The 26,040-nt window shown below is 46.6% G+C and overlaps 1 protein-coding gene across 1 annotated transcript in view; it reads right to left on the bottom strand.

Moving 5' to 3' along the window:
* The window catches only part of wdfy4 (WDFY family member 4), a 262,215-nt gene that overhangs the window by 125,157 nt on the left and 111,018 nt on the right, over positions 1-26,040 (bottom strand). The window contains exons 34-38 of the mRNA XM_080215932.1: positions 25,062-25,219; positions 21,249-21,487; positions 19,775-19,890; positions 17,657-17,848; positions 14,447-14,592 (exon numbers count right to left, since the gene is read on the bottom strand). Coding sequence (XP_080072058.1) covers positions 14,447-14,592; positions 17,657-17,848; positions 19,775-19,890; positions 21,249-21,487; positions 25,062-25,219 — 851 coding nt within the window. The remainder of the gene's footprint in view (positions 1-14,446; positions 14,593-17,656; positions 17,849-19,774; positions 19,891-21,248; positions 21,488-25,061; positions 25,220-26,040) is intronic.

The raw sequence follows: 26,040 nt of genomic DNA on the forward strand, positions 1-26,040 counted from the left end.
AGTCCAGGGTGTGTGGGGTGCTAAATTATGCTGGCTGCTTTGCTGAGGCTGCAGGAAGTGTAGACAGAGTCAATGCAATGCTAAATTGTCCCTTAGTGTCCAAAGATGTGCAGGTTAGGTGGATTGGCCACGCTAAATTGACACTTAGTGTCAGGGGATTGGCAGGGTGAATGCGAGGGGTTACGGGGATAGGACCTGGGTGGGACTGGCCTCTTTCTGCACTGTACAGATTGTATGATGCCATGAGACCACATTGACTGCAGCGAGTGACGAGGTAAGGTTTAATAATGTTGCCAAGTCGGTCACTGGGCCCTTATGACTTTGCCTCCAGGTATGTCAGCTCTGAAGAAGTTTTGTTTCTGTCCTGGTCTCGTCTGTCTGTGTTTTCCTGCGATCTATTTTCACAGACATATTTCCTTCCTCAGCACCCGTCTCCAGCTGAAATTTCACCCTCCAATTGGGTTCCATTTACAATCATTGATATCCTAGTTGAATTCAACACTCCTCTGACCACTGCTCTCATTCGTTTTGTCTGCTTTGTTACTTTGACAGCGCTGCCTTTCATTGTAGCTTTGACCGGGAAGACGACTAACAGCAGCGCCAAGAATACCATCGCTTCTCTGTTCTCCTTCACATCAAACTCCTGTCTCGGATATAGATCACCATTGATACTGAGCCAGAGTACTGCCACTGTGGCAGCACTGGGACTGTGCAGGCTGCAAGAGAAAGGTCCACTATCACCTTCTCAGGGCAGCACAGTGGGTTAGCACTGCTGCCTCTCAGCGCCAGGGACCTGGGTTCAATTCCTGGCTTGGGTCACTGTCTGTTGCACATTCTGCCCATGTCTGCGTGGGTTTCCTCTGGATGCTCTGATTTCCTCCCACAGTCCAAAGTTGTGCGGGTTAGGTTGATTGGCTATGCTATATTAACTCGTGTCAGAAGGATTAGCAGAGGAAATATGTGGGGTTATGGAAATAGGGTTTGAGTGGGATTATGGTTGGTGCTGACTCCATGGGCTGAATGGCCTCCTTCTGCACTGTAGGGATTCTATGAATTGTCGTAAAAACCCATCTGACTATTTATTATCAGAAGTTAGCTTACATTAACACTGCAATGAAATTACTGTGAAAATCCCCTAGTCGCCACACTCTGGCGCCTGTTTGGATACACTGAGGGAGAATTTAGCATGGCCAATGCACCTAACCAGCACGTCTTTCAGGCTGTGGGAGGAAACCGGAGCACCCGGAGGAAATCCACCCAGACATGGGGAGAACGTGCAGACTCCGCACAGACAGTGACCCAGTGCCGGAAATCGAACCTGGGTGCCTGACGCTGTGAGGCCCACGTGACTCCAGAGCTCCAACAACATAGCTCACTCTCAATTGCCCTCTGAAATGGCCTAGCAAGCCACTCAGTTCATGGGCAATTAGGGACAGGCAACAAATGCTGGTCTTGCCAATGACACATCCTGTGAATGAATTTGTTAAAGATGAACAACAGCACATTCCAAGAATACAATGTCAACACAATGTAAAATGCATGGGCACAATGGGCAGAACATAAGAACATAAGAAATAGGAGCAGGAGTAGGCCATCTAGCCCTTCGAGCCTGCCCCGCCATTCAATAAGATCATGGCTGATCTGTCGTGGCTCAGTTCCACTTTCCCGCCCTCTCCCCATAACCCTCAATCCCTTCTCTTATCAAAAACCCATCAACCCGCTTCTTAAAAATATTTAGCGAGGCAGCCTCCACCACTTCAACGGGCAGAGAATTCCAGAGATTCACCACCCTTTGAGTGAAGAAGTTCCTCCTCAACTCCATTCTAAACCGCCTCCCCTTTATCTTGAGGCTGTGCCCCCTAGTCCTACTGTCTTTTTTGAGCGAGAAGAGTCTCTCCACCTCTATCCTATCCATCCCATTCATCATCTTATACGTCTCAATGAGATCTCCCCTCATTCTTCTAAACTCTAACGAGTACAAGCCTAGTTTATTCAGCCTCTCCTCATAGCTCAATCCCCTCAACTCCGGTATCAGCCTAGTAAACCTCCTCTGCACTCCCTCCAGGGCCAAAATATCCTTGCGCAGGTGCGGCGCCCAAAACTGCACACAGTACTCCAGCTGCGGCCTCACCAATGCCCTATACAGCTGCAGCAAGACCTCCCTACTTTTATATTCAATCCCCCTCGCTATGAAGGCCAGCATCCCATTCGCCTTCCTGACCACCTGCTGCACCTGCAAGCTGGGTTTTTGCGACTCATGCACAAGGACCCCGAGGTCCCTCTGCACCGTCACCTGCTGCAGTTTTTCGCCACGTAAGTAATAGTCCTTCCTACCATTCTTCCTACCAAAGTGGACCACCTCACACTTGCCAACATTAAATTCCATTTGCCATTTCCTGGCCCATTCGCCCAGCCTATCTAGATCCTTCTGCAGACTCTCCACACCCTCCGCACAATTTGCCGTTCCCCCAATCTTGGTGTCATCAGCAAATTTCGACACCCTGCACTCGGTTCCCTCCTCCAGATCATCTATATAAATGGTAAATAGCTGAGGCCCCAGCACTGACCCCTGGGGCACCCCACTAGTCACCATCCGCCAATCCGAATAGCACCCATTGACCCCCACTCTCTGCCTCCTATTTGACAACCAATCCTCTATCCACGCTAACACCCTACCCCCAACTCCATGTCCCCTGACCTTCTGCAATAACCTCTTGTGAGGTACCTTGTCAAACGCCTTCTGAAAATCCAGAAAGACCACATCCACCGGCTCTCCTCTATCCACTGCCCTAGACACATCCTCATAGAACTCCAGTAAATTTGTCAGACACGACTTCCCTTTAATGAAACCGTGTTGCGTCCGCCCTATCAAGCAATTCCCTTCAAGATGCCTCGCAATTTCCTGCTTAATGACAGATTCTAACATTTTACCTACCACAGACGTTAAACTAACCGGCCTATAATTCCCCGCCTTTTGCCTGGCACCCTTCTTAAACAACGGCGTAACATTAGCCGTTTTCCAATCTTCCGGCACTTCCCCAGAATCCAGCGACGTGGCCTCCTTCTCTGCGGTAACTATTCTGTGATTCTACAACAGTGCACAGATCTTGACCAAGCATCGCTCCAGAAATTCCCTCAACCTCTCACTCCCCCAACAGCACCAACTCAGCACAGGTCAACTACCATGGGATTCAACCTCACTCTGCCCTTTATCCCTCTACTGCCTTAATGAGAGCCCTCAGTCTTACGAGCCAAAAGAATTTGGGATTAACCTGCCTTTACCCTTCGCTGACGGAATTACTTTGGTATCAATATTTGTGGACCACCACAAAATTGAAACGAGTTGTATTTTCAGATTTGTTCCACCCCGGATAAAAGCAAACAGATAAGGACATTCCGCAGGATAACAGATTTCTCACATATAAAAGGAAAACCACCAGAGCAACAGCTTCGGAACAAAACTCGCCGAGCGCGGGGTCAGATCACATTACGGGTAATAACAAACGAACTGGGTAACGAAGCAAAGACGGAATGGCGCACAAGGGAGAAATAAAGGAATGGATACGCTGATATTGCCAAATGGAAAAGACTCCAATGGTGCTTAAATGCCAGCACGGACCAGATGGGCCAAATGGCCTACTTCTGCACTGCAAAGTCTACATAATTCGATGTAACTATCAGTATAAAAGGTATGGAAGTTTATATTCAATTCACAAAAACCTCCCCGAGTGCAATTAACATCATGCTAATTTACATTTTAATTACTTCCCAAAAAAACAGTACAGTTATTGATAGCAGAACATAATGTTAACTTCATGGCACTGTGTTGGTAGACACTTAATGAAGTTAATTAGATAACCAGGGATGTTAATTATCTCAGTAATATGCAGATAAACATATTATGCAAATGATTCATTAACTTTGCAGGCTCACGCAAAAAAAAATTCACAGGAAGATTTGCACATTCAGTCTTCCATGCCGTGTCAGTGAGCTTGCGAACGTCGGAACAATGAACCAAAAAGATAATTCCTGATAACAATATCCTAAACTATAATGGTTCACTATTAACCAGCAATGAGGGGAAAACAGGCTGCCAATTTCTCTCATTCATACGTTAAGAGGGAGCGTTCGATTTCCACAAATACATCAAAGTGTCCAGTGCTTAGCTTTACGATGAATAAGGCAACATTTCTCTGTTTATTCATTTATTAGTCACAAGTAGGCTTACTGCAATGAAGTTACTGTGAAAATCCCTTAGTCACCACACTCCGCCACCTGTTCGGGTAGCACGGCCAATGCACCTAACCAGCACTGTCTTTCCGACCGTGGGAGGAAACTGGAGCACGCGGAGGAAACCCATGCCGACACTGGGAGAACGTGTAGGCTTCGCACAGACAGTGACCCAAGCCGGGAATCGAACCCGGGTCCCTGGTTAGGAGCCCAGCGACGTGGCCACCTTCCCGCACGTTTCACACAACAAAATATTCCACAGGTATGTTCTTAAAGCCGAGCCACGTAAGGAGCTATTTAGACAGGTGATCAGAAAACTGGCCAGTGAGATAGCTGTATCTTAAATAAGTGAAAGAGGGTGGGATTTTACAGCCTCGCTTGTGTCGAAACCGGAAAATCCCACCTGAGGTCAACAGACCTTCCCATTGTCCCCCCCTTGCCCGTTTCGATTCCTGTGGGAGGCAGGGTGGTAAAATTCCAGCCGAAAAGTTAAAAACATGGAGATTTATGGAGGGAATTCCAGAGCTCAGGGTTTAGTCTTTGATTTGATATATTATTGTCTTATAAAATTAGTATACAGTGAAAAGTATTGTTTCTTGTGCACTGTACAGACAAAGGATACCGTTCATAAAGAAGGAAAGGAAAGAGTGTAGTATTACAGTCATAGCTAGGGTGTAAAGAAAGATCAATTTAGGGCAAGGTAGGTCCATTCAAAAGTTTGACAGCAGCAGGGAAGAAGCTGTTCTTGAGTCGGTTGGTATGTGACCTCAGATTTTTGTATCTTTTTCCCGACAGAAGAAGGTGGAGGATGCAGAAGGCACAGCTTCACATGAAGATGAAAAATGGGGCTACACAACCAGCCAGTATTCATTCATTCACGGGACATGGGCATCACTGGTTGGCCGACATTTATTGCCCATCCCTAGTTGCCTGAGGGCAGTTGAGAGTCAACCACATTGCTGTGGCTCTGGAGTCATATGTAGGCCAGATCAGGTAAGGACAGCAGATTTCCTTCCCTAAATGACATTAGTGAATCAGATGGTTTTTTCTGACAATGGTTTCATGCTCATCAGCAGATTCTTAATTCCAGATATTTTTTATTGAATTCAAATTCCACCATCTACCATGGTGGGATTCGAACCCGGGTCTCCAGAGCATTAGCTGAGTTCTTGGATTAATAGTCTGGCGGCGATTAATGACCACTAGGCCATCATCTATCCAGAATTGGATGGCCACACAGGGTTATACGACTGGAGGAAGTTACAGAGACAGAATGGGGTTGTAGTCATGGAGTGACAGAATTTTCTTTGGGTAATGAATGGCTGTGATATTGGATGCTTGCGCATGCTGTGCTGTGTACAGTGCAGTATTAGGAATCCCGCTCTGGAGTGACTCGGAGTCATTCCCTATTTTCCCAGATCCCAGTCATTGAATCTGCTCCTCTAGAATTTCTGCTCAGCCAATCAAGATAGCTGGATAAATGGAATACCTGACCATTTATGCTAATTAGTGACAAGATAAGTGCTCAACAAAATGTATTACAAGTTATTTCTTTGCTATAAAAAGGATCCAACTGGCCAATTCAATTCCATCAATGTTGGTGGAGTCAGAAATCACAAACACCAAGTAAGGAAAATGGTGTCCTATGGATGTCATTGTAAAGATGTGCAGGTCATGTGGATTGGCCATGATAAATTGCCCCTTAGTGTCTAAAGATCTGTTCAGGATCTGCTTAGGAGAATATGTGGGGTAAATACATCGGGTCATGGGGACAGGGCCAGCATAGGATACTCTATTGGAGAGTCGATGCAGACCCAATGGGCTGAATGTCCTCCTTCTGCACTGTAGGGATTCTATGAAAACCGCTCCATTAATCCATTTTGGGCCCGTATCTAAGGATGGATGTGCTGGCCTTTTGGAGATGGTCCAGGGGAGGCCCACAAGAATGATCCCAGGAATGAAAAGTGTGATGTACGAGGAGCGTTTGAGGACTCTGGGTCTGTACTCGATGGAGTTTAAGAGGATGAAGGGGGGAATCTCATTGAAACTTACAGAATGCTGAAAGGCCTGGATAGAGTGGACTTGGGGAATATGTTGCTATTAGTATGAGAGACTGGGATCTGAGGGCACAGCCTCAGAGTAAAGAGACGACTCTTTAGAACCAAGATGAGGAGGAATTTCTTCAGCCAGGGGTTAGTGAATGTGTGGAATTCATTGATGCAGAAGGCTGTGGAGACAAGGTCATTGAGTGTATTTAAGACAGAGATACATAGATTCTTGATTAATAAGGGGACCAGGAGTTATGGGGAAAAGGCAGGAGAATGGGGTTGAGAAACCTATCAGCCATGATTGAATGGCGGAACAGATCTGATGGGCTGAATGGCCTAATTCTGCTCCTATATCTTATGACTTATATAATCGACAGGAAATATAAACTAGCCTTTCGTGTTCATTGTTCTGAGCTAGTATGGTGTAGTTCCACTAACCCAACTTATTATTAATGTATCATATAACACACTAATTTAACAGGTTTAAAAAAAATTCAATTGTACATTGGACAAATGCTCGATACATTTGCTGGAGTCCTACTTTCTGGTCTATTTCTCTCTCATTCTTTCCAGTGCTGGTGACTTCTGCTCCGGCCTTTGAGAGTTCAGGATAAACCTCACGACTGAATCGAAGACCTGGTCATTCTATCCAGAAAATAGGGGATAGTTTCTTGCTTTCAATTTCATTCTCAGCATTCAAAAGGAGAAATGGGAAGACCGCCCATCTTGGAATCATTGTCAAGACACTCACTCAGAACGTTGATTATGGAATTAAAACAAAAAATGCCCTTCTTTGTTGACATTACTTTCATTCAAAATGCAAACAACTTAACTGAAAATTATTTAGCTACAGAGCAAAGAGTTCATCCTGTCTTAATAGCCTGGATATTGTGGTGGGAATAATTGCAATTCCGGCAGTGTTTGCCAACACTATTCCAGTGGAATTGGCAGCAACTTCTGGAGTCTGCATTTGTGCAATTAAATGTGGAACCAAGACTTTGCTGTTGACGATTCTACCCTTCTCCAGGGGGGGGTGCTGCTGAGACACCACCACCACACACCACCCTCCGCCCCCCATCACCACCACCACCCCCACAGTGGCAAAACTCTAAATTGATGAGAACTTTCACTTTTCTGCTATTAATCAATCTCACTGTTATAGTCTTGCAAAATGTACAGCCTTGTTGAAGGAGGTACAACTCCAAAGATGTGCGGGCTAAGTAAATTTGCCATACTAAATTCCCCCTTGGTGTTAGGGATAGATAGGGTTACGGGGATAGGGCCTAAGTGGGAATGTTGTGGGTGTAGGCTTGATGGGCCGAATGGCCTCCTTTTGCACTGTAAGGATTGTATAAATTTTAAATTCATTTATAAGTGTCACAAGTAGGCTTACATTAACACTGCAATGAAGTTGCTGTGAAAATCCCCGAGTTGCCTAGGCCTGTTCGGGTACACCAAGGGAGAATTCAGCATGGCCAATCCATCTAACCAGACTGTGGAAGGGAATTGGAGCACCCGGAGGAAACCCCACGCAGACACAGGGAGAATGTGCAGACTCCGCACAGACCCGAGCTGGAAATGGAACCCAGGTCCCTGGTGCTGTGAGGCAGCAGTGCTAACTTGAGATACTTTTGAAGTGTGGTCACTGCTGTAATGTCAGAAACGCAGCAATTTGCACAACGTTACACTGCATACTCTGCCTCTCAAGTGTGACTGTGTCACATTAAGTTGCAATAACAAACTCTTGTGCAATGTTAGGAAGAGAAAACCCTGGTGCTGTTGGGAAAGATGACTATCTCTTACTGCCTGACCATGACTAATTGCAATGACCAGTGAGTCATTGGTGGATAGCATAAATTTAAAATCATCTCCAAATGGGCAAAGGGAAGATTACTACCCAAATACTGAAATAATGGACCAGTTACCAGAAAGAGTGGGGTTAGCAGGTTCGGAGGCAGTAAATGCATATCTGAGAGAGGAAAGGACAAGGATGGCGGCATGAATGCAAATGGCCTTGAAGCTTAATGGTCATTTGGTTTGGGCCAATTGTAAAGTGGGATGTGACCATCAGCCTCGGCTTGGAGAGTAGAAGTTTATTTTCAGATAGTCTGACAACTGTAACAAAGTTCAGGACCTGGGGTGAGATCTTCTGGTGCCCCCCTCCTCCCCCCACCCACATGGGTTAGCCAGTGGACTGGTGGGTGGATCACCCAAAAGGCTGGTCAACATTGACGGGACAGGAAGGGTCCACCACCAGCTAATGGCAAGCCATCACACGTGGTGGCGGTGGCGGTAAGCAGCACAGTGGCACAGTGGTTAGCACTGCTGCCTCACAATGCTAGGGACCAGAGTTCGATTCCCAGCTTGGGTCCCTGTCCGTGTGGAGTCTGCACATTCATAAGAACATAAGAAATAGGAGCAGGAGTAGGCCAACTAGCCCTTCGAGCCTGCCCCGCCATTCAGTAAGATCATGGCTGATCTGTCGTGGCTCAGTTCCACTTTCCCGCCCTCTCCCCATAACCCTTAATCCCCTCGCTTATCAAAAACCCATCAACCCACGTCTTAAAAATATTTAGCGAGGCAGCCTCCACCACTTCAATGGGCAGAGAATTCCAGAGATTCACCACCCTTTGAGTGAAGAAGTTCCTCCTCAACTCCGTTCTAAACCACCCCCCTTTATCTTGAGGCTGTGCCCCCTAGTCCTACTATCCTTTTTGAGTGGGAAGAGTCTCTCCACCTCTATCCTATCCATCCCATTCATCATCTTATACGTCTCAATGAGATCTCCCCTCATTCTTCTAAACTCTAACGAGTACAAGCCTAATCTATTCAGCCTCTCCTCATAGCTCAACCCCCTCAACTCCGGCATCAGCCTAGTAGAGGAGGTTTACTAGGCTGATACCGGAGTTGAGGGGATTGAGCTATGAGGAGAGGCTGAATAAACTAGGCTTGTACTCGTTAGAGTTTAGAAGAATGAGGGGAGATCTCATTGAGACGTATAAGATGATGAATGGGATGGATAGGATAGAGGTGGAGAGACTCTTCCCGCTCAAAAAAGACAGTAGGACTAGGGGGCACAGCCTCAAGATAAAGGGGAGGCGGTTTAGAACGGAGTTGAGGAGGAACTTCTTCACTCAAAGGGTGGTGAATCTCTGGAATTCTCTGCCCGTTGAAGTGGTGGAGGCTGCCTCGCTAAATATTTTTAAGAAGCGGGTTGATGGGTTTTTGATAAGAGAAGGGATTAAGGGTTATGGGGAGAGGGCGGGAAAGTGGAACTGAGCCACGACAGATCAGCCATGATCTTATTGAATGGCGGGGCAGGCTCGAAGGGCTAGATGGCCTACTCCTGCTCCTATTTCTTATGTTCTTATGTTCTTATGTAAACCTCCTCTGCACTCCCTCCAAGGCTAAAATATCCTTGCGTAAGTACGGCGCCCAAAACTGCACACAGTACTCCATCTGCGGCCTCACCAATGCCCCATACAGCTGCAGCAAGACCTCCCTACTTTTATATTCAATCCCCCTCGCTATGAAGGCCAGCATCCCATTTGCCTTCCTGACCACCTGCTGCACCTGCAAGCTGGGTTTTTGCGACTCATGCACAAGGACCCCGAGGTCCCTCTGCACCATCGCCTGCTGCAGTTTTTCTCCACGTAAGTAATAGTCCTTCCTACCATTATTCCTACCAAAGTGGACCACCTCGCACCTGCCAACATTAAATTCCATTTGCCATTTCCTGGCCCATTCGCCCAGCCTATCTAGATCCTTCTGTAGACTCTCCCCACCCTCCGCACAATTTGCCTTTCCACCAATTTTGGTGTCATCAGCAAATTTCGACACCATACACTCGGTTCCCTCCTCCAGATCATCTATATAAATGGTAAATAGCTGAGGCCCCAGCACCGACCCCTGGGGCACTCCACTAGTCACCATCCGCCAATCCGAATAGCACCCATTAACCCCCACTCTCTGCCTCCTATTTGACAACCAGTCCTCTATCCACGCTAACACCCTACCCCCAACTCCATGCCCCCTGACCTTCTGCAATAACCTCTTGTGAGGTACCTTGTCAAACGCCTTCTGAAAATCAAGAAAGACCACATCCACCGGCTCTCCTCTATCCACCGCCCTAGACACATCCTCATAGAACTCCAATAAATTTGTCAGACACGACTTCCCTTTAAGGAAACCGTGCTGCGTCTGCTCTATCAAGCAGTTCCCCTCAAGATGCCTCGCTATTTCCTCCTTGATGACGGATTCTAACATTTTACCTACAACAGACGTTAAACTAACAGGCCTATAATTCCCCGCCTTTTGCCTGGCACCCTTCTTAAACAACGGCGTAACATTAGCCGTTTTCCAATCTTCCGGCACTTCCCCGGAATCCAGCGACGTCTGGAAAATAACCACCAAGGCATCCACTATCACCTCCGCCATTTCTTTCAGGACCCTCGGATGCATTCCATCCGGTCCTGGGGACTTGTCCACAATCAGCCCCTCCAGTCTGTCGAGCACCACCTCTCTAGTAACAGTAATGTCATCGAGACCCTCCAGTCCTACCACCTTTCCATCTCTAACATCCGGCAAATTATTCATGTCCTCCTCCGTGAAGACAGAAACAAAAAAGTTATTCAAGACCTCCGCCATATCCCCATCCCCTACCACTAGGTCCCCTTTCTCATCCTCTAAGGGACCAACGTTCACTCTAGCCAGCCTCTTCCTTTTTATATATTTATAAAAACTCTTGCTATCCTTTTTTATATTAAGCGCTAGCCCAGCTTCATAGTTTCTCCTACCCTTGTTTATCAACTTCTTTGTCAATCTTTGTTGACATTTAAACCTCTCCCAATCCTCTTCTCGCCCACTACTCTTAGCTACTCTAAACGCCTCCGCTTTTAATTTAACACTTTCCTTCACCTCCGGGTGCTCCGATTTCCTCCCACAGTCCAAAAGACATGCTGGTTAGGAGTATTGGCCATGGTAAATTCTCCCTCAGTGTACCCGAACAGGTACCAGAGTGTGGCGACTAGGGGATTTTCACAGTAACTTCATTGCTGTGTTAATGTAAACCTACTTGTGCCAAATAAACAAACTTTAAACTTTACTCTACCTCGGAATGTTTCAGGGAATAAAAGCAAAATACTGCAGATGCTGAAAATCTGAAATAAAGACAGGAGGAGCTGGGAAAACTCAGCAAGTCTGGCAGCATTGGTGGAGAACTGATGCTTCGAGTCCGTACGACCTTTATTCAGAGTCTCGGAGGAAGTGTCAGGCAGACTCGGGAATGTTAACCCTTGCCGGAATTTTACCGCCTTGTCCACCCAAGGTTCGTAAGATCTCACCCGAGGACAATGGAGAATGCCGTTCTGCGAACCTCGCCCGCCCCAGGCCTGGGGCAGGAGAGGTGGTAAAATTCCAGCCTCCATTTCTCTCTCCACAGACCTGTTGAATTTTTCCAGCATTTTGTGTTTCAGAGAAGTTGTTGACACGATAAACAGGGTAGATTGGCGGCTGCCAAACAGGAGATCTCCAACCGCAACAATGAGTCAACCCATCAACTATTCAGAACGGACACAGAATTTCTGAGTTGCAGAGCCATCCCACTAAAAGATTAAGAATTGAATCGAGTTTGTGTAGCTGCAAACTCAAAAGTAAAGTTCATTTATTAGCTACAAGTAAACTTCATTGCAGCATTAATGTAAGCCATTGTGAAAATCCCCTAATTGTCACACTCCGGTGCCTGTTCGGGTACACTGAGGGAGAATTTAGCATGGCCAATGCGCCTAACCAGCACATCTTTCAGACTGTGGAGGAAACCAGAGCACCTGGAGGAAACCCATGCAGAGAGAACGTGCAAACTCCACACAGACAGTGACCCAAGCCAGAAATCGAACTCGCTGTCAGGGCGGGATGTCTGGTAGAGGTAAAGGCGGGAAAGGTCTTGGGAAGGGCGGTGCCAAACGGCATCGGAAAGTTCTCCATGATAATATCCAGGGAATAACTAAACCTGCAATTCGTCGGCTCGCTCGACGTGGGGGCGTTAAGCGCATTTCAGGCCTCATCTACGAAGAAACCTTGCTCCCTGGCACTTTCAGGCAGCAGTGCTAACCACTGCGCTTGCCCTCCGAACACAAGTCCTGAGAAAGTCAGTCGCGTAAAGTCCTGACTTTTGAGGATGCAGGCAAACTTTGGGACTTCAGCAGACTGATCACTGGTGCTTCTAATGATCTCTTACACCCAGGCATTTAAGGGCGAGAAAATAAACCGGCCAACAGCGCAGTCATTTATCAGAGTCTTGATAAGCTGTCGCTGGGCTCCATGTTAAGGGAGATCACAAAATGAATAATGCTTTGTCTGTTCACAATTTACTTAATTACAGAGCTTTTGTCAAGGAACTAAAGCAGGAGGCGCTGAAACACCAATTTCATGCATTCCTGCATGAGTTATGTCTCAGTTCTGCATTTTCCAGATGGCAACATATTCACTGCAAGAACTAATGATGTGGATATATTTGAGAGGAAAACCATTAAAGGAGTCTTTAACCTTCAACGGCAAAAGCTTGTTCTACAAAATGTTCCCAGGGATAAATTAACAGATAACAATTACTCTGCTTGCTGAAGTGTAATCAGCTGTAATAATCAAAATTAATTTTTAAAAATAATTAAACAGACCCCAGGGCGAATATTCTATGCTCTTCTCCTATGACATCACAGCGTACATTTGTACCTGTGTGTGAATTCTCGCTCAGAATCTTCCCCACTGAATTATGTTACCTTGCACAATTGGCCCAGAATGCCAAGAATCGTCACTGAACTCACCGCTCAAGTTTCTTGCCAAGTTTCTGGATCGCCCGCTGCACTGGGGCGACACAAAAAAAAACAAAAAAGGCACTCACTCCGCAACGTAAAAGTGAGAATACTTTCTCGCTCCTCTAGCCGGGATTTCAGGCCAATGTGATTCAGGCCAAAGTGAAATAGCCCCCATAACAAAAAGTACATGTTAGGGGGTGGGGAGGGGGGGGATTTTCTCTGCCCGCCACGGGAATCGTAGTGGATTGTACTCACTGTCCCAGAATCCACCACTCTTTGGAGTAGCGAATTCCACAGATTCACAACGCTTTAGCAGAAGTAGTTTCTCCTCAACTCTGTTTTAAATTTGCTACGTCTTATCCTAAGACTATGACCTCTCGTCGTAGAATGTCCCACAAGAGGAAGCATCTGCTCCACGTCTACTTTATCCATACCTTTTATCATCTTGTACACCTCACTTTGATCTTCCTTCATTTTTCTAAATTCCAGACAGTATAAATCAATGCTGGCTTTGCCAGTGATGCCCATATGCCATGAATGAATAAAGGAAATTTATGCATTTTGGGAACCCTGGCTCATTTGCCCTCCCCACGCCCATCTCGCTGAACCAACTGTAGACCCAGTTAAGCTGAGGACGCCTTATTCGATGCGAAGGGGAGATCAAACTCACCCAAACCTACACTCTGGGATTCTGCTCCGTACCAAATAGATCCTGAAGTTACTATGTAACACACAAATTAAACACTGAAATACAACTGTTACAAATTTAGGTTTACCTACACCCACACAAACACCATCCCCATTATAAAAGCTCTGAATTTTCATTGCCAAAGGGTTTTGTTTAATTTGCCCCTCTCTGTCCCAAGGTTTGGGGAATTCTTAGAGTAAAATGTGGGGTTACGGGAATAGGGCAGGTTGTAGGCCTGGGTAAGGTGTTCTGTTCAGGTTCGATTCCCAGCTTGGGTCACTGTCCATGCGGAGTCTGCACATTCTCCCTGTGTCTGAGTGGGTTTCCTCCGGATGCTCAGGTTTCCTCCCACAGTCTGAATGACGTGCTGGTTAGGTGTGTTGGCCGTGCTAAATTCTTCCTTAGTGTACCCGAACAGGCACTGGAGTGTGGCGGCTAGGGGATTTTCAGTAACTTCAATGCAGTGTTAATGTAAGCCCACTTGTGACACTAATACATAAACTTAAACTTTAGACACTGTACCTCTCAAAGCGCTTTAAAGTTTTTAAAGCTTAAAATTAAAGTTTGAAGTTTATTTATTAGTGTCACAAGTAGGCTTACATTAACACTGCAACGAAGTTACCCCTGATCGTGCCGATGTGACTGGAAGAGATGAAGAGTGAGTGAATTACCTTCATAGACAAGCGATCGGCCTCCTTCAAGAGTCGCCTGCTGACTGAACGCACGGCTGTCGACAGGCTCTCAGGCAGCCACTCGGTTTTACTCTGCTGCAGCTGCCCTGGGCCACTTTTACTCAACAAATTCTTCTTTTCCGAAGCTGAGGGGATTAAAAAAAAAAGTGTTACGGTTTCATCAAGATTAAAATATCATAGAATCCCTTCAGTGCAGAAGGAGGCCATTCGGCCCATTGCACCTGCATCGACTCCCTGACAGAGCATCTTACCCAGGTCCACCCAAACCACCCCCTCCCACTGCCCTATCCCCGTAACCCCACACTTTACTCTACTAATTCCTCCAAACTTTGGGGCAGTAAGGAATAATTTAAATAAATGAACAAAGAACAGTATAACACAGGAACAGGCCCTTCGGCCCACCAAGGCTGTGCTGACACAGATGCCTCTCTAATTTAACATTTTTTTGCCTCTACTTAGTCCATATCCCTCTACTCCCTGCCAATCATGTATCTATCCAGATGTCTCGTGAACGTTGTTACAGAATCTGCTTCCATCACCTCCTCCGGCAGCACATTCTAGGCATTCAGCACCCTCTGTGTGAAAGCCTTACCCCTTACATCTCTTTCAAACTTCCCCCTTTCACTTTCAACCTGTGCCCCCCGAGTAACTGACCCTGGGAAAAAGACTCTGACCATCCACTCTATCCAAGCCCGTCATAATCTTGTAAACCTCTACCAGGCTCCCCCTGCCTCATCCTCTGATGCTCCAATGAAAACAATCCAAGCTTGTCCAACCTTTCTTCATCCTCCAAACCAGACAACATCCTGGTAAATCTCTTCCGCACCCTTTCCAATGCATCAACGTCCTTCCGGGAGTGTGGCGATTTAGCACTGGCCAATCCACCGAACCTACACATCTTTGGAGTATGGGAGGAGCACCGGGAAGAAACCCACACAGACATGGGGAGAACTTGCAACAGGTAGTCACCCGAGACCAGAATTGAACCCGGATTCCCAGCTAACCACTATACCACCGTGCCATATAAGATTTATAAGAGAATAAGATCTTCCCCAAAACCTCCAGTATAGCTTAGGGAATAGTTAGGCTTTTTAAATTCTGGATTCATGGATAATTCAGATTTGTTTTCCTACTGCATTATTTATCTCCCGTAGGATGTTATACATGGCCTTCCACTATACAGAAAGCATTGTCCAAATGAGGAATCCGTTCCTCTGGCTTCAACTCCCTGGGAGTGAATATCAGGAAATCGTGGTCTCTTGTTGTTAGTGCTTTCACCTTAATGGTGCCACTTTGCAACATGAGGTCCCCGTGGGTGAGGCTGGTTATTGAAATGAAATGGATACCTGGGCAACAAGCAACATAAATTCTTGACAAGGGTTGTTACATCCATTAGTTCTACAACAATGATACTGAAGCTAAGAAGCTAACAATTACACTAGGTCATTGTGTGATATAACACCAGATATACATTGAGTTAGACAATGACATTCTATCCTGGGGTCTTGTGGCGCAATGGGTTAGTGTCCCTGCCTCTGAGCCGGAAGGTCCAGGTTCCAGTCCCACCCCAGGACTTGATGGCCAAGAAAGGTGCGTTCATAACACACACACACACACACACACAAACAGGTTGACTATCAACCTGCAAAATCCTTCCAAACACACTAATGGGTGGAGGTAAGAGCGGTAGAGACTCCTGGTCAGCCACGCTTGAAGTGGAGTAGCACCCTCAAGCTATAAGGTGACAGACTAGAATCATCGAATTCCTACAGAGCAGATGGAGGCCATTCAGCCCACCAAGTCTGCACCGACAGCAATCCCACCCAGTCCTATCCCCGCTAATTCCCCAACACTAAGGGGCAACTTAGCATGGCCAATCAACCTAACCTGTACATCTTGGGACTGTGGGAGGAATCGAAATTTCCAGGAGGAAACCCACACAGACACGGGGAACATGTGCAAACTCCACACAGGCAGTTACCTGACGCCAGAATTCAGAATCCCACAATGCAGAAGGAGGCCATTCAGCCCATTGAGTCTGCACCAACCACTATCCCAGCCAGGCCCTATCCCCATAACCCCATACATTTGCCCTAGCTAGTTCCCCTGACACTAAGGGGCAATTTAGCATGGCCAATCCATCTAACCTACACACCTTTGAACCCAGGTCTCCGGTGCTGTGAGGCAGCAGTGTTAACCACTATGCCAGCATGCTGCCCAGACTAGCGACCTGTTCTGGGAATTACTGGATATGGAACCAGAGAAAAGTCTGCCTTAGTGCATCACTAGGTGCAGGAAGCGAATTGGAATGGGAAATCCATCTTGGAACGTGCATTCAGACCTAAACCAGTCAGGTAAGATTAATGTTGCCCCTGCCCTTTGGCAGGAAGAGCCCTGCGTGAAATGAGTTGCAGTAACAACAATCTCACTGCATTAGATCAGTACTGAACTGGGAGCCTCACTGAGAAAGAGCGCAGGGTGGTTTGTGTGGGAAGAATTCATGGAGCTGTTATTCTTCTGGGATGTGGTGAAGGGAGCTCTACTTCACATCCAACTACGATCCACTAAACCTGCGAATCTTGGCGCCAGGTATTCAAACTAAACCAAAATCCCATCCACCTCAGCAAACGTCCCTCACTTTAATCAAATTAAGAAGTTGTGGCCAAACTCCCCCGGCCATTCCTGTTGGCTGGATCTTCCGTTCCCGCTGACGGCGACCCCCCCCACATTTCATCCAGGTGCGAACAATGGGAAAACCCATTGAACGGTGATGGGACCTCGAGATTCCATCACCGGTGGGCTGCCTCCCACCTCCGTAAAACACATCGGATGGGCGGGATTTTACAGCCTTGCTCGGGCAAGATTGGAAATTCCCACTTGAAGAGATTCCCGTTTGCAGACGCTCGCACGTTCCGATTCCGTGGCGGGTGCGGTGGTAGAGTTCCGGCCATCGTGGTGGGAAAGGACAGAAAATCCCGCCCGCTTTCAAAAATCAGTCACTCTGTCTGATTCCACTTTACAGTAACAGATGAATGACTTTACAATGTGGTGTTTGGAACTAACCTTTCTGGTCAGCAGCAGAGAAGAAATGTACAGTGTGGTGGGCAATAGGGGTTTTTTTTTTTATACAACCCTTATAAATTCCTTCCAGTTTAAGACTGTACTTCCTATTTTTTTTGACATACTGACCTATGTATTGATGCCAAGCCTTCGTTGCGGATTCCTCCCACAAAGGTGAGACCTCAGAAAAGGCTATGACACTCTGATTTGACTTCTGCTTCACCGAGAGGTCAATCTTGTAGCTCTCCTCCAGGGCTTGTCTTCTCTGTGACATGAGGTGGTTCCACACCCACTCGACTGAGTCCATAATATCCTTTTGAGCTTCCAAAAAGAAATGGCAGAAATTACAAAACACAAAACCTGCGTGGGCATCGCTCGTTGAAGAAGACATATTGCATCAGCCTTTGTGAACTCGAAGGGCAGCACAGTTGCGCAGTGGTTAGCACTGCGGCTTCACAGCTCCAGGGTCCTGGGTTCGATTCCCGGCTCGGGTCACTGTCTATGTGGAGTTTGCACATTCTCCTTGTGTCTGCGTGGGTTTCCTCCGGGTGCTCTGGTTTCCTCCCAAAAATGTGTGGGTTAGGTTGATTGGCCATGCTAAAAATTGCCCCTTATTGTCCAGGGATGTGTAGGTTAGAGGGATTAGTGGGTATAACATGTAGGGATATAGGGGTAAGGCCTGGGTTGGATTGTGTTCAGTGCAGACTCGATGGGCCGAAGGGCCTCTTTCTGCACTGTAGGGTTCTATGATTCTATGACTCAGAGGAACCTCTCTACAGCACTTAGTTATTGGAAATTCATAGAATAGAACAGAGTCACCAGCGCAGAAAGGGGGTGCACCAACTCAACATCTTTTCCAAGCCCCCACACCCCACCTCTGCCGAATCCCTGTAACCCTCAATCCACCTAACCTGCACATCTTGGGACACAAAGAAACAATTGGGTTGGCCATGCTAAATTGCCCCTTAGTGTCCCAAGATGGGTAGAATGGGGGATTAGTGGGGTAAATACTTGGGGTTATGGTGAACAGGTCTGAATGGGATTGCCCCTTAGTGTCAGGGGGATTCGGTGGGGTTACAAGGATAGGGCCTAGGTGAGATTATTGTCAGTGCAGACTAGATGGGCCGAGAGACCTCCTTCTGCACTATAGGGATTGTATGATTCTATTCTACAATTCAGCCTGGTTAATCCACCTGACCTGCAGACCTTTGGACTGAGAGGGGAAACTGGAGCACCCGGACAAAACTCACAAAACATGGGGAGAACATACAAACTCTGCACAGTCAGCCAAGGCCAGAATCAAACCCGGGTCCCTGGCACTGTGAGGCAGTAGTGCTAACCACTGTGCCACCGTACTGGAATGAAAATATGCAGTGGCTGGAGTGTGAGATACATTAATTGTGATTTCCCAGTACACATTGCACCAAAATTTAATTCATTTATAGTCTTTATACACTTATGCCCAGAACAACAAAAGGGTAGGATAAATAAGGTGCATCAGTGGTTATAAAATCACTAATACACCAGGGGAGGTGATGGTCGAGCGGTATTATCACTTGACTATTAATGCAGAAACTTAGCTAATGTTCTGGAGACCAGGGTTCAAATCCCACCACGGCAGATGGTGGAATTTGAATTTAATAAAAAAACATCTGGAATACAGAATCTACTGATAACGATGAAACCATTGTCAGAAAAACCCATCTGAGTCACTAATGTCCTTTAGGGAAGGAAATCTGCCGTCTTTAGCTGGTCTGGCCTACATGTGACTCCAGAGCCACAGCAACGTGGTTGACTCTCAACTGCCCTCAAGCAGCAAGGGATGGGCAATAAATGCTGACCGGCCAGTGATGTCTGTGTCCCAAGAATGAATAAAAGAAAGACTAGACTGGCAACAACGGTGACATGAGTTCAAATCCCACCAGGGGCAGTCAGTAGCAAATAACCATAAAATCCACCAGATAGTTGGAACAACTCAACTGGACCAGCAATGTCCTGAAGGGAAAGGAACCAGTGACCCTGACAATGTCCAACCTTTATGTGATTCCAATCCCATGCAACATGATTGACTCTTGATACCTTAAGAGTGAGCACTAAATATTGCCTAACCAGTAACACAATTAAAATCTACGAACCTACTATATTAGCAAGAGTATAGGTGATCTATTTCATTTTCCTCATGGTTAGATTACTAATTTATTAATTGAACTTGCTTCCACTTTATACCTTGAACCAGATGCTTCTTACCTTCCGCATTGTGGATCGCTTCAAAGGACCCATCGTAATCTTCGCTGCTTGATGCTGACGGTAAAATCCAAGGGGCTTTTTTGCTGCTTGTCCTCACACCAAATCCATCAGGATAGCTGGAAAACGACACAGGCGTTCACACGCTGAAAGTTTACACTGGAGTTTACAGCTCTGGGACGCAGTAGACATGATTTGGGTATGTCCACAAAATATTATCCATAGCATGCCTTACGGTTATCATGCACTCTGTTACAGACTGAATAAGAGTTAACATCAGTCAATCAACATCCCCCCCCCACCCACCGCCCTCACCCCGGGCCTGCCTCACCATTCAATATGATCAATGCTGGCGTTGGACTGGGGTGGGCACAGTAAGAAGTCTTACAACACCAGGTTAAAGTCCAACAGGTTTATCTAGAATCACAAGCTTTTGGAGCGCTGCTCCTTCATCAGATGAGTGGAGGGTTAAGTTTCACAAGCACAACACATAGACAAGAATTCAATTCTGCCAGTCAGCCAATCTTCAATCCATGGTAATATGTTGCCCCCTATGTCTTGAGCTATTATTTTTTGCAATAACCTTTGATGTGGTACCTTATTAAATGCTTCCTGGAAATCCAAGTACAATACATCTACAGGCTCCCCTCTAACCACAGCACATGTTACCCTTTCAAAGAACCCCAGTAAATTCGCTAAATATGATTTCCTTTTCATAAAACTGAATTGATTCTTCCCAATTACCTTGAGCTAATCTAAGTGCTATAAAAAGTCTTTGAAGGCAGAAGTCCCCACACCAGAATCCTTTTATTTACAATTCCAGCAGCAGTACAAAGAGTGCTATCAATTGGGAGTGCCAGAGGAATTGACAGTGCAATGAAGTTACTGTGAAAATCCCCTAGTCGCCACACTCCAGCGCCTGTTCAGGTACACTGAGGGAGAATTTAGCATGGCCAATGCACCTAACCAGCACATCTTTCAGACCATGGGAGGAAACTGGAGCACCTGGAGGAAACCCACGCAGATATGGGGAGAATGTTCAGACTCCACACAGACAGTGACCCAAGCTGGGAATCGAGCCCGGGGGTCCTCGATGCTGTGGGGCAGAAGTGCTAATCACTGTACCACCGTGCCGCCCTATATAAAGGCAACCCTTCATTGTAAAACAGTGCCCCTTAGTCCCCACAGGAGGAAGCATTCGTTCAACTGCCACTTTGTCGAGACCATTCAGGATCTTATGTACTTCAAGTAACTCTCCCCTCACTCCTTTTACTGCAGTGGATACAAGCCCAATCTTTACAACCTATCCTCATTAGACAACCCACTCATTCCAGGTAGCATTCGAGTAAACCCCCTCTGAGCAACATCCAACACACTTACATCCTTCTTAAATAAGGAGACCAAATGTCTACGAATGATATTTTTTGTCTGTATAGCACGCAAGAAACAATACTTTTCACTGTATCCCAATACATACCTTCCAGTTTTTATTTGACAAAGGCAATGAATGAGACAAATAGTGAAAGGCAAACTGGAGTTATATGTCGCAAAAACAATGTCCCATTGTTCTTGTAGGAACTTCAGAGTATTCAGCAAGGTGAGCAGGTCAGAAGGTGACTGTCGTGGCCTTGACAGGCAATACAGAATGGCTCTGTTCAAAGTGCTGTACAGGTTGCTCATGACATGATCCTTCTGGGAATACACTTGTTCCATCACCTGAGGGAAAGAAGGAAAATGTACAAGGATAATCAGCTACAGGACTGACTATAGCCAGTGGACAAATCAACCAATGCAATAACGTGTATAACAATTCCCTAAAAGAGCCATCACTAGGGTAGTTTGTGGTGATGTTGTATCATCCGGTCACTAAAATTACTTTCCTATAAGAAGTTCACTTGATCAGAATTTTCAAAGTATGGACATTGTGAACCTGGATCCATTACAGCTGGATCAAACCACGGATACATTGCAAATCTCCTGTTTTTTGAAACTAATTAACCTTATTATCTTTTACCATACAGTCTAAACAATATACGTATGGGGTGTCTGTGATCTGAAGGGGAGGCAGTGCCATACTGGAATGGTCACTGGGCTAGTAATCCAGATGCAGAGCGATGCCAACAGCTGGGGTTCAATTCCTGTACCGGCTAAGGTTAGTTATTAAGGCCCCACCTTCTCAACCTTGCCCCTCGCCTGAGATGTGGTGATCCTCAGGTTAAATCACCACTAGTCAGCTCTGCCCCTCAAAAGGGGAGAACAGCCTACGATCATCTGGGACTATGGCCACTTTACCTTACCCAGAGACCCCAGGGTAAATGCTCTGGGGACCAAGGTTCAAATCCCATCTGGGCAGATGGTGAAATTTGAATTCAATAAAAATCTGCGATTAGAAGCATAATGATGACCATGACGCCATTGTTGATTGTTCTAAAAACCACCTGAGTCCTTTAGGGAAGAAAATCTGCCATCCTTAGCTGGTCTGGCCGACATGTCACTCCAGACCCAAACTGGATGACTCTTAAATGTCCTTTGCATCAGCCAAGCAAGCCATTCAGTTCAAGGGCAATTGATACTGGCCCAGTCAGTGATACTCACATCCCAAGTAAAAATATACAGGGAAATTCTCCCAAAAAGTGTCGAATTCATGTGAAAACTGGAGTAAATCTCATTGGTTTTTACAGAGGGATTTTTAAAATGAATTTCCCACACTCTGTGCGCTGCAGAGTGCCCGAGCGTAAATCCCGTGGAAAATCAATGGACAGGATATATTCCTGCTCGAAAGGCTGGCAGCATCGCACTGAGGGGGCCACTGCGCACGCGCAAATCTGCAGTGCTAAGATCGGCACATGCACAGTTGCCCCACACTGCCGACCTTTCGATTGCTAGCCAGTCCTATGATATAAGCACTAGGAGCAGGAGTCGGCCATCTGGCCCCTCAAGCCTGCCCCGCCATTCAATAAGACCATGGCTGATCTTTTCATGGACTCAGCTCCACTTACCTGCCCGCTCACCATAACCCTTAGGTCCTTCATTGTTCAAAAATTTACTTATCCTTGCCTTAAAAATATACAATGACTCCCGCATCGTCAGCCCTCCAAGCCCCTCCCACACCCACATGGCCCGAACACTGGCCCTGTGAACACACCTGGGCCAGCCTCAACTCCACCCCGCGCCCCCCCCACCTTGCCACAATCTCTCTCTTCCCAACCCCAACAGCAGTCTTGACCCCATTCCCCATCCGGTTGGCCAGCCCCAATACCGGCCCTCCCTCCCTCTGCTCGCAATCCCTCCGCAGAGTGGCAGCGGGGACCCCTGACCGATCTACCTCCCCAGAGTCCCTGCCCCTTTAGGCCCCAAGTCATAAGGGTGCCCCCCCCCTCCCCCCACCCCCCACCCCCCTCACACCCTGCCCTTGACACTGCCTGATACCCACCAACAACTCAATCAAAATGAATCCATTCCCTGCTGAAATCAATGCCAATTTGGTGCAATCCGAGATTTACAAGAAAAATAGCAAACTTGAAAAAACTAGGCAAAAAATGGTTCGGCACAGACAAGAGGGGCCAGAAGGCCTGTTTCTGAGCTGTAAATTTTCTATGGTTCAATCTCTGAGATCCTGAAAGGTTGCGTCAAAACTCCCAATTATACTCAGACGTTTTTCAATATTCCACCATTGGTATTTTGAAGGAAAATCAGAGAATGCTGGAAAAACTCAACATTTGTCAGGAGAGAGAATACCATTGATTCCAGCTTCTGCACCACTCTGTCTGTTTCTCTGCTGGTGTTACCTTGTTCCAGGAAGATAAGCACGATTCACAATTAAACTACACAGAGCAAAACAGTTTGAAAACGTTGCACAGAGTGTGGGGACATAAATAGATTTTCTGGTAGACATCTTTCTAGAATTTTCAGTACTTATTTCCTCTATTTCTTCAGGGAGGGTTTTGTTATTTTTATGTTTACCAATGCTTCCTGTTTCACTTTCATCAAAAATGGTAAAATTGCACGCAGTAAACAATGATAGGGAGTGGGATAGCTTGATCTTGAGTTTGGACACAGCTCGGCACAACATTGAGGGCCGAAGGGCCTGTATGGTGCTGTACTGTTCTATGTTTCAGGGTAATCCTCTTGGCCTCCCCCCCCCTCTACTACAAACAGTGGCATAATCATTCTCTGCATCGTTACTGAGGGAAAACCATTGGCATTTTGCAGAAAGTCTTCTTCAGATTTAACAGGCCAGGGTAAGTAACTCTCACGGCCGGGACTTTCTGGCCACGCTCGATCCAAGGCCGGGAAGTCCTGCTCGAGGCCAATGGGGCCCTTTGCTCGGTCTGGGGCCCCACCCGCGATGATTCCCGTGGCAGGCGGGATGGGGAAATACTGCCTTTCTGTCTCTCTCTCTCTTCAAGTACTGTGTCTACAAAGCAGCATTGTCGACCATTGACCTCCATGTTAGCCTTGCTCTGGAGGTGGCGGCCATCTTTGTTGGGTGCATACATCCGGTTTGTGAAGCTCTTTAGAAAGTTTGCTCTTCGTCTACCTCAACCTCTTCGATCTTTCCAATCAACACCAGACTTTTGAGATCACAAATTCTTATTTCCGAGTGTAGAGGATACGAGGCCACACAACCAGAAGGATGCAGATGCTTTGGAGAGGGTACAGAAGAGGTTTACCAGAATGTTGCCTGGTCTGGAGGGTATTAGCTACAGGGAGCGGTTGGGATAAGCTCGGTTTGTTCTCATTGGAACAACGGAGGTGGCGGGGTGACTTGATAGGGGTTTGCAAGATGATGAGTGACATGGACAGAGCGGATAGTCAGATGTTCTTTCCTAGGGTAGAAAAGTCGAGTACTGGGGGCATAGGTTTAAAGGTGCGTGGGGAGAAGTTTAGAGGAGATGTGCGAGGTAAGTTTTTAACACAGAGGGTGGTGAATATCTGGAACGCGCTGCCCAGGGAGGTGGTGGGAGCGGGTATGATAGCAGCATTAAGGGGCATCTAGATGAATTCATGAATGGATGGGAATAGAAGGGTACGGACTCTAGGTGCATATGGTTTTACCTTAGGCAGGCATCATGGTCGGCACAGGCTTGGAGGGCCGAAGGGCCTGTTCCTGTACTGTACTGTTCTTTGTAATGTGGGGTGATGGCTATTTAAATTACATCCCCCCCTCCACTTACTTTCATCAGTTAACACTGACTTTACCACTTCCCATTCTCAAAAGCAGTTGGATTGAAATCTAAAAGTGAAAGCACACAGAGGGCAGTTTGTAGAATGGAAGCGTGTATCTCACCATACAAATCTGTTGAGTTAAAAAGTGAAGGATCTTCTCTGGGTTCACATCAAACATTTTTGCGTACAGCTTGTCAACAAATCTTTGGCTGAAGTAAGTGATATTCTCAAACATTATAGCTGTGGCCCCCTCAACGGTTCTGTGCGTGGCACTCTGACCTATTCAACAAAAGAGGGGGAGAAAAGAAAGAAACGTTTTTGAAGAAGTGAAGAGGTTTAAGGAGGGTGTAATAAGTCTACAGAGGCAGAAGTCCCATCACGAAAATCCCTTTGTTGAGTAACTCTACCAGCTGTACATAGTGTCAGCAGTCCAAATCCGGGGGGTGCCAGAGGAACTGACACTCCCGGTTAAATACAAGACAAAGACTTCCCAATTGGGCAATCAACTGGATCCTTAATCAGGGACTTCACACTCCAACAGGCCAACATCAATGACCTGATTGACGTCATTACAGAGGGAACTACAGAGCTTACAGTCTGGACAGCTGAAGACACTGCGGGTAAGGCTGGAGAATCACAAGTCGATGACGCACAAGGGGGCTGAATCAAAGTGGCACAAATGTCTGGAAGGGGTTTTGGGCTGGGGATGGTTTGAAGACAAAGGGAAGGGTGAGGCCATGGAGAGGTCTGGCCTCTTTTAAAGGTCAAACCAAATAAAAAAACTCAAATTAAATTAGGGCAAAGTAAAAGGGGCAGCTCCCCAAAAGGAGGGGGAACAGCCCGAACAAAATCCAAGTACAAAGGAAACTTGAAAACATCAAATTAAAATGTGATCGTCGATAATGCATCCCAGCCCCTGTAGTGCCCAATGGGCACGGAAGGCGATGGAGGGGTTTGGGAACAAGAATGAAAGGAAGTCAGGGACCAAAGTAGGCCTGTGAGCACAGGGATGATGAGTAAGTGGAGTTCTGGTGCTAAGTAGCAGCAAAATGGACTATTATTTAAATGGTAAAAAAAATGCCACATGCTGCTGTGCAGAG

This window comes from Carcharhinus amblyrhynchos, chromosome 31 (assembly GCF_965287045.1).
Source record: "Carcharhinus amblyrhynchos chromosome 31, sCarAmb.v2.hapA, whole genome shotgun sequence".
NCBI classification, from domain to species: domain Eukaryota; kingdom Metazoa; phylum Chordata; class Chondrichthyes; order Carcharhiniformes; family Carcharhinidae; genus Carcharhinus; species Carcharhinus amblyrhynchos.